At 36.9% G+C, this 12,454-nt stretch overlaps 1 protein-coding gene and 1 long non-coding RNA gene across 2 annotated transcripts; one reads left to right on the plus strand and one right to left on the minus strand.

Annotated features, from left to right (window-relative positions):
• Positions 1-1,077: 1,077 nt before the first annotated feature.
• gpr137ba (G protein-coupled receptor 137Ba) lies at positions 1,078-10,924 on the minus strand. Its single transcript, XM_007551498.2, has 7 exons — positions 10,211-10,924; positions 6,398-6,447; positions 6,087-6,309; positions 5,161-5,307; positions 4,292-4,420; positions 3,122-3,243; positions 1,078-3,038 (listed from the first exon to the last, which is right to left on the minus strand). The coding sequence occupies exons 1-7, from the start codon at positions 10,571-10,573 to the stop codon at positions 2,924-2,926; spliced, it is 1,149 nt and encodes a 382-aa protein (XP_007551560.1). The 5' UTR covers positions 10,574-10,924; the 3' UTR covers positions 1,078-2,923.
• On the plus strand, positions 3,188-9,032 carry LOC103137658 (uncharacterized). The gene is made up of 3 exons (XR_476176.2): positions 3,188-3,276; positions 5,218-5,347; positions 7,950-9,032. It is a non-coding gene; the product is annotated as an uncharacterized LOC103137658 (long non-coding RNA).
• Positions 10,925-12,454: the final 1,530 nt, after the last annotated feature.

Genomic DNA, 12,454 nt, shown 5'->3' on the forward strand with positions numbered 1-12,454 from the left:
GCGGACCTAGCCCTGCCTTCGAGGCGCAGGTCCTCCCCCACTCAGTTCCTTCAGACTATCCAGCAGCAATTAGCAAACATCCAGTGTAACTTCATCTTCTGAGCTCATTATATGAGCTTCTTCAGTTTAAAAAAAAACGTTATTAAAAGCTTAATGGAGGAGCCATGTTGTGATGACGTTCTGAAGGTGGTGCGTCAGAAAGAGCAGGAGTTTTTAAAGAGACAGAGGCCCAATTTAAAGGCCCTACATTTCATCCAAGTCCTGTTTGACATACAGCTCTGGAAAAAAAATTGATAGACCGCTTCAAAATGATCAGTTTCTCTGCTTTTACTTTTTATAGGTATATGTTTGAGTAAAATGAACATTGTTCTTTTATTCTATGAACTTCTGACATGTGTGTGAAATTCCAAGCAAAAATTTTGTATTTACTTGCAGAAATTATGAAAAACATGAAGTGATTCCAGACATCAAATAACGCAAAGAAAACAAGTTCATGTTAATTTAGAAACAACAATACTAATGTTTTAACTTAGGAAGAGTTCAGAAATCATTATTATTGGAATAACCAGGAGGTTTTCAATGGGGTTCAGTGCAGTGGGCTCTTCATTTTTACCAGGGCTGTAGCTGTAGCATTTTTATAAGAACTGGAGGTCACGTAGTTACATAATTGTGCTATAAAATGGCACCATGTGCCTGGAAAATACATAATGCTGCCCCTTTAAGGTTTGTGCACGATTCCCATGCCTCGTCTTAGACCGACCGGCTGGTCAAAATGTGTTTTTGTTGGATATGACATGAAGGCTGGAAGGTAGTCTAAAAAAAAGCTAAATCTGCCTCATTAAAACAAAACAAAAAATAAAATACTGAAGACACTTGAGAGTTTGCACCTTATCAATAAGGAATTTAGAGCCTGGATGTAGTGAAGAACTAACATCTTTGTGTTTAACTTTCTCAGCAGTTTTGGGTTTCAGCTGGGATGCATTAGTTGCAGCTTTATTTCCTCTGCCGTGTTTCATCCGACATCAGGCAGACACTCAAACTGCAGCTGACCTACATGTCTTCAGTCTTACTTTTCCAAAAAAAAAAAAAATCATTGAAAAAACAAACATCTTTCCTACAGTATTAACTGTTTATAATGTGTCAAAGTTAACTGGATCAAATTTCCAGGATCTCTATGGATTCTGCATTGCTCTCAGTAATTATTAAAACAATAGTAAAACAAACAGTGTAATAAACATCTTTATTACTACCTCACTCGGTGCATTGCTTCATAAAATGCTTTTTTTTTTTTAAATGTACCTGTTTAGTCGTCTGGTTCCAGTTTGTTCTTGATCATTTCCAGAGCATTTCAAGACAATCTTTACATTTTGAGAGTTAATATTTGATCGTTAAGCTGAAGTCTTAATCAGGGAACATTATTATGTATGTTGTGCTTTTTAGAGAGCTGCCATCTTTGAAAAGCTCCTCAATAAAAGGAGAGGAATCCAAAACATGTCTGGCCTGCCAGTCTTTCTCTTCTGCCACTCAACAAAAACTTTATCTAAATCTTGTGAGTTTTGTTTTCAGTTTTTAACTTGAATATCTTTTTAAAGGTTCATTGGCTGCATGGAAATAAAAGTTTATCATTTCTAGGGTTTTTTTCCTCTTGAATAATTTGTGCAGGAAATTAAATTCAGCTTTTATCTTTATGAATACTCATTCAAAACATCCAGCCGTTAATTAGAATTAATTTCATTAGATTTCCAGCCAACACATTATGGGACTCAAATTATATTCTTATTTATAAATTGTGTTCTGGAACATTAACTGGCTTTTTATTACTCTCCAACTATTGAGAAAAAAACTGACTGCAGAGAAGTTTAAATTTTCAGATTTTTATTCCTTTTTAAAAACAAAGTGATTCTTTTATTGATTTCCATAATTTATACCTTTCTATTTTTAAATTGCTATATCCCTCCCACTTTTTGTGCCAAAGTTATTGATCAGTTTGGATTTAGAGGGGTTTTAAGTTTGTTTTTTTTATTTATGAAATGTATGCATAATATGCAACCATCTGATTTTTTTTTTTAAATCGATAGCTTAAAGAGTGACAAGACCATAAATGAAATGTTCCCTTATTTAATGAAAAAATAAATTAACAATGTCCCATTTTCTAGACCCATGTGTTTTAAAATTGGGTATGGAAAATGGTAAAAAATTAAAGGAAACAGAATTAAAATAAACTGTTGAACTTATGTCTATTGTAGAATAATTTGGGTCTAAAAAACAACAAATCTGGCACAAATCTTAAAGCAGAGCTGGTTTAACTTGAAAATTAAAAAAAAAATTTTAAATTAAAAAATCCAGTCCAAATTGGTCCTTTTTGCTTTTGCACAGATGTCTGAAAATATTTAAGTAGAAATATGTAGGAACCCTGGATTCTAAGAAAAACATAATCATACTTCATTTTAAATTCACTTTTAGTTTTAAAACAAAGATTTTAAAGAACAATGAGTTGCCACACCAATAGGGGGCGCTGCTGTGCAAGTTGTTGGTCCCACCTTGGAAAACCACAGCCGTTAAATATTAAAATTAAAACATTTCTACAGTATTTAAACTTGTTTTTAATATGAATTAAAGGAATCTTAATTATAAACATCCGTATGAAAACAAAAACATTCACATAGTACATTAAAATATTACAGTACAGCTTACAAAGGTTAGGAAATATATTAAGATGTAATCAACATTACCTAAATAATGAAAGAGTTTTAAGAACAGATTATAATCTGTACAAGGAGTGTGCAAAAGTACTTTCCCACTTCTGGGCTTTTATATACTGGCAATGAGAAGAGTCTGTCGTTTCCTCCAGCTCCTGAAGAACCTTGTGCCTCGGTCAGTAACAGACTGTGCAAAAATATACAGACAAGTCCTTGAACGCCCCTCAGTAATGGCTGAGCTCCTCCGGCGGGCGGGAGAAGTTGTAGCTGTCCTCGCTGCCGATGTAGGCGCTGATGCCACTGTTCTGGCTTCCCCACTCGTAGCTGTCCGCAGCCAGGCTGGACAGTGTGAAAGACGACATCCGTTAACATCGATCATCCCTGCAGAACTTCCTGAACGGCAGGAAATGAGAGGATTGTACCTGGCCTGGATGTTCTGAGGCATGACGCTCCACGCAAGGTCGTCGTCGCTGTCGTAGCGTCTCGGGTTGTCGAAGAAGTAAGCTCTAGACGAGAAGACGTGGCCAGGGAGGCCGGAGCTGCTCTGCAGGAGACGAAGACAGACGACAAGATGGCGGTAACTAACCACAGTTTACTAATGCGTAAAGAAACATCAACTTTTAGCATGTTTTTTATTCATTACTCAGTATTAATATTTATTTAGCAATAATGCTGCTTCATCGCTTTGGATTTTAGATGTCCATGAGTTCTGTAACAATTTTTCATCACAGTTCCCTCTTTTGATTATAAGAAATGTGTAATATTTTCTTATATGTGTAACATCACATTAGATTTTATTTTATTCCCATGGTTCTTATGGGTTTTTTATTCCCATGGTTCTTATGGGTTTTTTGTTTTTTTTTGCAAAAAATGTAAACATTTCTGACAGAACAGAAATGTTTACATTTTTTGCTCCAGGAGCAAAGAAAAACACTAAAACCACAGCATTAAGAAAAATCAGAACAAACTTTCACATATTTAACCTTTTTTTCTACCCCTTATGGTGGCTTATAGCACGTTAGAAAGTATGGAGCTGAAACTAACGATTATTTTAGTTATTCAGTAATCTGTTAAATTGAAGATTAATCGGTAAATCAGATAAATAAAAATAGGGATATTCTGCAGATTTATCATTTAAACCTTTTTTTACAATATTAAAATATGTTAAAGATTCATTTTGTGTACGCTTGATTAATTCATAGCAACAAAAATGAATCTGCAGTTAAAGAAATACTGCAAACAAGCATGTTTAGCATCAGTACAGTTTAGGGCTGATATTTTTTTGGGTTTACCGGTTTATAATTGAATAACAAAAGGTGCATCAAAGGAGATCTTTTTTTCTTCAGAATTTGAAATAGGTGATGCTAAAACTATGCCCATAAATATAATCTATAAAATAATCTTAAATAGCACAGTTTTTAATCTTAAATGCAAGATGTTTTTGTACAGTTTTGGTCTATTTGCTGCTCTAACAAATGCTGATTTTTCAGTCTGTATCCAATTAACAATTATACAATAATTAAATTAGTTGACGACTATTTCAATAATCGATTAATTTAATTAATAGTTTCAACGTGTTGTGGAGGCCTCACCCTGTCCAAGTTGGGTTTCCGAACCCTGAAGAAATACACAACAAGGGAAGTCGGTAGCAGCTCCCAAATAAACAAAATCACTCCGAAGACGACGTAGCCGGTGTCGCCTAGAGTTGACTGTAGATCTGCCTGAATAAAAAACAAACAAAAAAAAGACGTTACAAACAGCAAAACAGATCCATCCATCGAATATGAAAACTTATCTACGACGACGTAGTAGGCCCATTTAGATACATTTTTCTAGAAACATGGAAATTTCTGACATTGAAAAGTCAAATTTACTTGGGAAAAAAAAATAATTTTTAGATAAATCACATGAATTTGATTTATCTATTCTGAGTTTAAAGTCACAAAATTTGTAGAAAAGAAGCAAAAAATTCTGAGATTTTTGGCTGAAATTTACTCCTGTGTTCTTTTTCTATCGCCAACAAACCGAACCTGCTTTTCCCTCAACGACTTGTGGGTGATTTTTAACTTTTATGCAATGTGGGGATTTTAGGGGATTCTTTTGGTTTATATTTGTTTTCTTTTTAACTTTCAATATCAAGCAGGGGTTTCTTTTTAAACAGGGAAATAAAAAGAAGAGGAAGGCAATTTTCAACGCCTGTCTGAAAATAACTAATTACTTCCTGCCATATCTGAATAATTTTTATCTAGCGTTGCTAAATTACAAGCATTTAGCAACGCTTGTAATTCCCAATAAAAACACAATCTTCTCCAGTTTTAGTTGTTTAATCTTCAATCTTTATTGTTTAAGATCTTCATGAGACCCCCAAAAAATCTAGTTATTCAAAGTAAACAAACAGAATCATTGTTTGTGCCAACATCCTGAACTTTTACTTTGAAACCCTCCCGGCGAGGTAATTTACCTGGTCCGACACGTTGTACCAGTCGTAGTCAAACGAGTTGATGCTTTTGTTTGACAGCGCCAGGACGACCAGGTTGTAACAGGCCCTGGACGCGTACAGGAGGATGACGATGGCTCCTATAACTGTCACCTGGCACACCGACGTCCCCTGCACAACGTCAGAGCAACAGCCCGGAGTTTAAGACGAGGTAAAAACAAAACGACTCAAGCTAGGAGAAACAGCCATGAACAGCGAGCTGCAAAAACATAAATATTTCTGCATATTTTGTCACATCACAACCACTAATTTTAGCCTATTTTTATTGGATTTTATGTGACAGATGAACACAAGATGGTGCATATTTCTGAAATGGAAGTAGAATTATGGTTAATTAAAAAAATAGTAATCAATATTCTGCCGATTCTGGATAAAAACCACCAAAACAAATGTGCAAATCTGGCGCTTGAGAGAGAAATGGCTCGCAGTGTTTTATTTAAAATAAACGAAAAATCTGACGTCACTATCTTTATTTACATTTGAACTCATGTCTTCTTCAGAGGTTTTCTTCTCATTTCCTTCAGTGTTTCTTGGTGCAGCGCCCCCACAGGCGAGGAGGTAAAAAATGTTTTGCAAAGAGCTTAGTCTGTTTGAGGCAGACTAAGCTACGGGATCATTAGGTGTGAAAAAAGCTTTTAAAACCCCCAAACAGCTGAATTTATACAGAGATTAAATAACATGCAAGTTGACTTCGTTAATATTTCGTTGCATTTGTTATTTTCATCCCAATTTACCTTCTACATTATTCTATCTATTGCATGAAAGCCATCAAAATTCACATCTGTAACTAACAAAGCGTGAAAAAGTTCACAGGTTGAATGCTGTAAGATCTCAAAGCCAAACAAGAACAAGAGAAAATTATTTCCTTCACATTCACAGTTCAGTCTCACCTTGGACTCCAGGTAGATGTTGGCCAGGGACATCTTGGCGATCTTGTAAAGACACAAAGAGAGCGAGACGGCGCACAGGACGAAGAGCGTGTCGTTGATGGCAACTCTCACGAGCACAACGGTGTGAGCTTCTGCAGAGGACATCCTCACCAGCAGGGCACACGCTAAATTCACGACTAAAAACACCAGGCTGATGAACAGGAAAAGGAGGTAGAGGGGCAGCCTGGCAGGAAAAAAGACCACAGACATTTTTATTATTCAGCCGCTACAAACTGCAGCAGGGGAAATGAGCGGAAAAGGCCTGCTCTCACCTGTACCTCTGGAGCTCTGGGGCGTATTTGGACTTTGCCTTAAAAACAACCTATAAAAAAACCCCCCCCAAAAAAAAAAACATTTAATCATGCAAATATGTCAGTTTCACTTCTCCATTCCAGTTAACCAGGAACCTCGTGGTTGAAAATGGTTGTGTTTTAAGTTCATGGTGCAAAACAGTTACTTAGCCCAGGGCTCGCTGGAAACTCAAATGTGGCTCGTATCAACACAAGAGGATTACGCTAAAAATAAGCCTGAGGCAGAGGCTGGAGAAGGCAGCGGTTCATATGTGGATTGCGTAAGCAGTTGAAGACATGATTCATTTCATTTCGGTGCAGATTCTGAATGCGAGCCTCCCACACTGAAGGCAGTAATAACTGGACTCCTTCCTCTCGAGTCACATGAATGATGGAGGGTGCCAAATCGAGGACAAGCAGGTTTTGCAGCGTTTGTTTATGCGAGTGTTACCTGCGCTCAGTGTTGATGCTTTATGCACGTCCACATCCTGAGCTAAGTGAAACCGTGAAACTGCAGCGTTACTTTCACAGGCGTCTTTCTAGATGTATTTATTTCCTCTTTGCAGATTTTTTTAGTCTTCTGATTTGTTTTTTTTTCACTGACTAATTTTAATCTGAGAAAACACATTTATTTGTTAAATCATGTGAGAAAGTCATAGCTATCCCAGCTGAATCATGAGTTTACTTTGACTATATATTTTTGGTTAACTGAGTTTTATCACTGCAAAAACACAAAATCTTACCAAGGATTTAAGTTCAGTTTCTGGTGCAAATATATTAGAATATTTGAAACATTATAACAAGATATATGATCTTATTTTAAGTATATATTTCCTTAATATTGATGAAAATGAACTAGTTCCTTTAGCAGATTATTGCACTGAAATAATCTGCTAGAGGACATAGTTAATTTTTAACAATATCAAATGAATTATTTACTTAAAACAAGCCACTATTAATTATATATTTAAATTAAATTGATCACAAGAAGTCAAACTAAGTTTGTTAAGATGAACAAACATAAATAAAGTAAGTCTGACCAACTTCATTTAATTAATTATGACCAATTAACACAATTTATTTAAGTTGTAGTTGCATTTTCTCTCTTCAGCTTAGCTATGAAACTATGAAGATTATTCTTTGGACTTTTACAAAAGTAAACTTGCAGATTCCTTTAAATCTTGAATGTTAATATATTTTAAAAAAATCTTTATTTTAACATTTAAATCAAATTTGAAAGCATTCTAATTCTCAATAAGCACATTTTTACATTCTAGATCTAGAAATTCAAGCATTTATATGAGGGCCCCTGTAGATCTGGGGACCTAAGCAGCTGCTTGGTTCGCTCATGCCGTGGGCCAGCTCTTAATCATTTTTCTACCCAATAAAGATGAAAGTTATAATTGGGCCCAGCATGTTTGTATTGATGTTTTTTCAAAGTGGTTTGCATATAAAAGCTGTTTTCTCCTCACAGTCTCAACAAGATGCAGCTTCTCTCTTTATGACAGCTTGTTTTAACTTTTCCCCTCTGTAGTTGGAAGCAGTGATAGCGATGTTGCATGCTGGTCTGCAGATGCATGCATGGTGTTAACTTCGTCTGCCGGGTGATGCAGCAGTTCTGCAGGAAACGTTGCTGGGATCGCCATCTTAATGAAACAACTCAACCTGACCAACCTGGACCAAAATCATCACTGAAGACCTTTAATAATTACATCTAGGCATTCCAGTGTAGCTCCATTTCTATGCAGTATTGTCACATGCAACTCAAACGTTTTTCTGCAGAAGAACATAATGCTAATAAACACCCACAAATTAAAAGGATGCAAAGAGACAGAAAACCACTGAAGAAACATGAAATAATTAAATGTGTGTGAGTGGAAAGATTTTTGTTTTTTGAAAACATTTTACCCTAATTAAATAACGAATTACAACAACAACAAAAAAAAAAGAACAAGTATTAAAACCAACCATGGCATCTTGTTCTACATCTGAACTGAGTTTAATCGATTTTATTGGAATGTCTGGCTTGTGTCTTTAATATATGAATAATTCAAAGGTTGTCAGGAGACTTAAATGACATATGCTGCACAGCTAAATCAGTTATTTATTGCTCAAGATGCAAAATGTCATTTCAGCTGCTAGTTCACATGAAGACAAATATTCCCTTAAGCTACGACATGAAAAGACTTGTATTGAATGTCTTTAAATGTCAAGTTGTCCCATCTAAACAAAAGGAGTTCCTATCAACACCTGCAGACTATATTCCTTTGGTTTTGTTAGACAGAACCTGGGATCAGGTTCCCCTTATTTCACATCTGCAGAGGTTCTGGACTTGACCTTTTGTTACAAAGTCTACTTCAAATTTTTACAAGTTTTTCCACCCCTTGAACTACAAACTTCAATGATTGTTACTGACATGATGGATCAAAACAAAGTAGCACATGGCGGTGAAGTGAAAGCAAAGAACACATGGCTTTCACAATGTTTGACAAGTCAAATATGAAAATGTGGCATGTTTTCGTCTCCAGCCCTCTTTGACACTCCTAATCAAAATCCACCTGCCAAGGTGAGGAAAGGAGAGCATTCAACTGAAAACCAGCAGCAGAGGCGTCACTAAGCAATTAATCGCATGATAAATTAAAACGAGCTCGATAATTTCCATGCTGATGATTAGCATTTTTTTTTTTAACAGAGACTTCAAAATCCGTTTTATTTATTGTTTCTGGTTGTTTGGCTATTTAAAATGCCTTCTAGTTCCACTGTGGAGTGTTTATTATTAGTCTTTGATGGGGGGAAACTCACATTATTATCATTTATCGTAATAATTTCTGGGACAATTTATCATCCAGTAACATTTATTATTTTGATAGGTCTGGACGTAACTCTGGAGGAGCTGTAGAGATCCATATTAATAGCCGAAAATTACGTAAAAAGTTCAGATTGTGATCTGATCAGTGAAGGAGAAACAGAAAACCTGAAGGTACTCTGGTCAGATGAGAGTAAAATCTGAACAAACCACTGTAGAACATGGTGGTGGCAGTCTAATGCTGTGAAGACACGCTGGTCAGAGATGACTGAAGTAAGGTTGGGCGATATGGACTAAAAGTTTTATCACAAAACTTTATGGTGCTTTTTTGATAGCAATAAAAGTGACAATAAAACCTACTACTTTTTTTAGGTAACTGTGCAGCTGTGACCACATGACGCAGCAATCATGACCTCATAAACACAAATACTGCTCTAGAAAAACACATCTATAATGAGCTTCTTTAGGACACCAGTCACATAAAGAAGCTTGATTTATATCTCTAAACTAATAATAAATATATTAAATGTAACATTTAACATATTAAAAGATAATAAATAGGTTAAATTGAAATGTATATTATATTAAAATATAATAAATTAATTCACAATTAATACTAAATGTTATATTTTCAAATTTACTGGTATTTATTGATGCTCTTATTAAACAAACATTGGAGAAACTAGTAAAAACGAGAATCCTGATAATACAGATAGTTATGGAATGCAATTTGTCACAACCGCGATAAATCTAAATTCTTACGATACAAAATTTATCGTGATGAATGATAAACGTCAAATGCCCATCCCCTAATGAGAAGATGGCTGGAGATGGAAGAAAATGGACTTTAAAAGACCAAACGTTTCAAGTTTTAGGGGAAATTTTCAAGGGGTGTGGATACTTATCAAGACCGTACATCACGACTCAAGAACGGATCCTACCTACATGTCCTGCAGAGGCATTAATCGGGTCTGACCCTGCTTACTCACCTGTGCAAAGTAAAGATTCATGAGGCTGAGTGTGAAGAACTGCAGGCAGACGGGGAAGCAGTAGAGCAGCCAAAAGGGAAAGGGACCCAGAGTGTTGGCCGTGACAAAGTTCCTGAAGTAGAAGGAAAAGAGCACGGTGCGCAGGGCCGACCACAGCAGGCACAGGAACAGGAACACAGTCTGGTAGCTGAAGCGCTTGTGTCGGTACCGCAGAACCAGCCAGAGCTGCACGTAGATGAAGATGAAGAGGAGCGAGTAGAAGACGGTGTATACCACCGTCAGACCCAGAGTCACAAAGGGGGGCACGGCCGGGCTCAGGGTGGGCAGAGGCAGGGGCTCCTTTTCCTCCGCCGGGGCCTCCATGATCAGCTCTCTCTGGCTCTCTGGAGGGGAGATGGAGCTGTTCGCAGCAGAGCCCTGCCTCTCAGGCTCCCAGGCCCGAGGCGAGGCGCGGCGAGGAAGCGCAGTCAAAGCACGGAGAACCAGGAAGACGGCAAGGCGGCTGTCAGAAACTCAGCGGGGAAGGAAACCGGTCCAACTTCCTGCAGAGGATCCAGATGCAGCCAGAGAAACAGAGGCACATGACCCGAGATGATGAGCAGGACTGCGGCGGGTTTCCAGGACCAGTCCCCACCCCCTCCTCAGCCAGGGAGCGCATTACGTGACGTTACGCATCAGCTGACGCACGCTACTGTACCTTTAACCCTGTGATGGCTCTTCCCACCGCAGCTTTGATCCCGGGAGGGCAGATCAGGGCTCCTTTATGTATTTACTCTCGTTTTACAACCCTGCATGAAAACCAGGCTGATTCATTCAGTACATGTGTTAAATAAAACAAATATATGGACAACAGTAAGGCTTTACACTAAACAAAAAAAAAAACTATTAAATTTTAAACAATAAAATCAAATCCGTGTATCCATTTTTATGCAATTTATGTGGGTAGGTATAGTTCTAAATGGAAATTTTGTAAGTTTAACAGCTAATAATGCATTTCCTAAACAAAACAGTTACCTTCTAGCCCATTACGCTCGCTTTGCAGACAGTCTGGACTTTCTCCCATTCACTTTGATTCACTCCGATAGATTTTCTGATTTCTAATCAGTGAACAGAAGGAGAAGTTGTGGATGATGACGTCGTTTTCTGTTGTTTTAGCAATGGCAGCGGAGGCAGTGATGGTAGCCGTTCAATCCGTGTTGAACAGCTTCCAAATATTGGATTAACATTAGCAGCCATCTTGTTTGGCTCGGTATGTCTCTTTTGGCAGTGGAGGATGGTTGTTTACAGCGCAGGCAATTTTCCATGATTTTAAGATGCAGAATAGTATTTAAATGTTCCATATTACTTTAATTATTTGAAAGTAACATCAGTTGACAAACACTAAATTTACAGTAAACAAGTTTGATTCCTTTTATTTCATGCTAACAGCAGGAAAAGGTTAAGCTATTATTTACATATATGTATACTTATCTTATGCAAGTAAAATCATTAAAATGTGGTGTAAATATCGATGCTACTATATATTTATACTTTTATTTTTCACATTTTCTTATTTTTTAATTTTATTTAGTCTTTTTTCTGTCGGTGTACTGCTGCTGGAAACTGAATATGCTGGAGGAACCTTCCCATAAAGTTTAATCTAAGATTTATTTATTTTATTTTCATTCATCACAATGTCTACATCACTCTTTGTGACTTGTTAGCGTTTTGGCCACTAAAAGTATCTAGGATTATTAAAATCGTGGGGAACGTTTAGAACCAGATCAATAAACAAATGATCAAAACCCAACAATGAACAAAGCAGAAGAGAAGGCAGCAGTGATAGATTTATCAGTTTTTGAACTACCAGTGAGTGAATTATTGATTGTAGTGTAGACTGCTTTGGAGTCCTCAGACTTGATAAACAATCGATTTTCCCACTTATCTAGTAATCTGAAACGACATGAAGAAGAAACACGAGAAGATTCAGAAATCCACAGTATGGGGGAAGTGGCAACAGCAGATTCCAAGAACGAGCGCTGTGACCTTTCTCCAGAAGGTCGCAGTTCTACGAACAGCTAAGATGTGTATGTTTGTCATCATCAGGTGCTGTTTGCTCAATAAAAGTGTGAAGGGAAGTTTTCTAAAACAATAATGTTACTAAATGTGCAAACAATCCAGCAAATATGCGGTGCCATTTGTAAAATTACACAGTAAAACATGAACAGCAATAATTACACTTATTTAGCCTGTAATACACAAGAA

The sequence above is a fragment of the Poecilia formosa genome, unplaced genomic scaffold (genome assembly GCF_000485575.1).
Source record: "Poecilia formosa unplaced genomic scaffold, Poecilia_formosa-5.1.2 Scaffold42, whole genome shotgun sequence".
Taxonomy (NCBI): domain Eukaryota; kingdom Metazoa; phylum Chordata; class Actinopteri; order Cyprinodontiformes; family Poeciliidae; genus Poecilia; species Poecilia formosa.

Excerpts from the sequence above, each read along its gene's own strand:
- gpr137ba (XM_007551498.2), bottom strand. The coding sequence starts at position 10,573 with ATGGAGGCCCCGGCGGAGGAAAAGGAGCCCCTGCCTCTGCCCACCCTG. Across the intron at positions 6,448-10,210 it reads TGAATCTTTACTTTGCACAG|GTTGTTTTTAAGGCAAAGTC; the intron begins GTGAGTAAGCAG and ends GTTTTTTTATAG. Across the intron at positions 4,421-5,160 it reads GGTACAACGTGTCGGACCAG|GCAGATCTACAGTCAACTCT; the intron begins GTAAATTACCTC and ends TTTTTTATTCAG.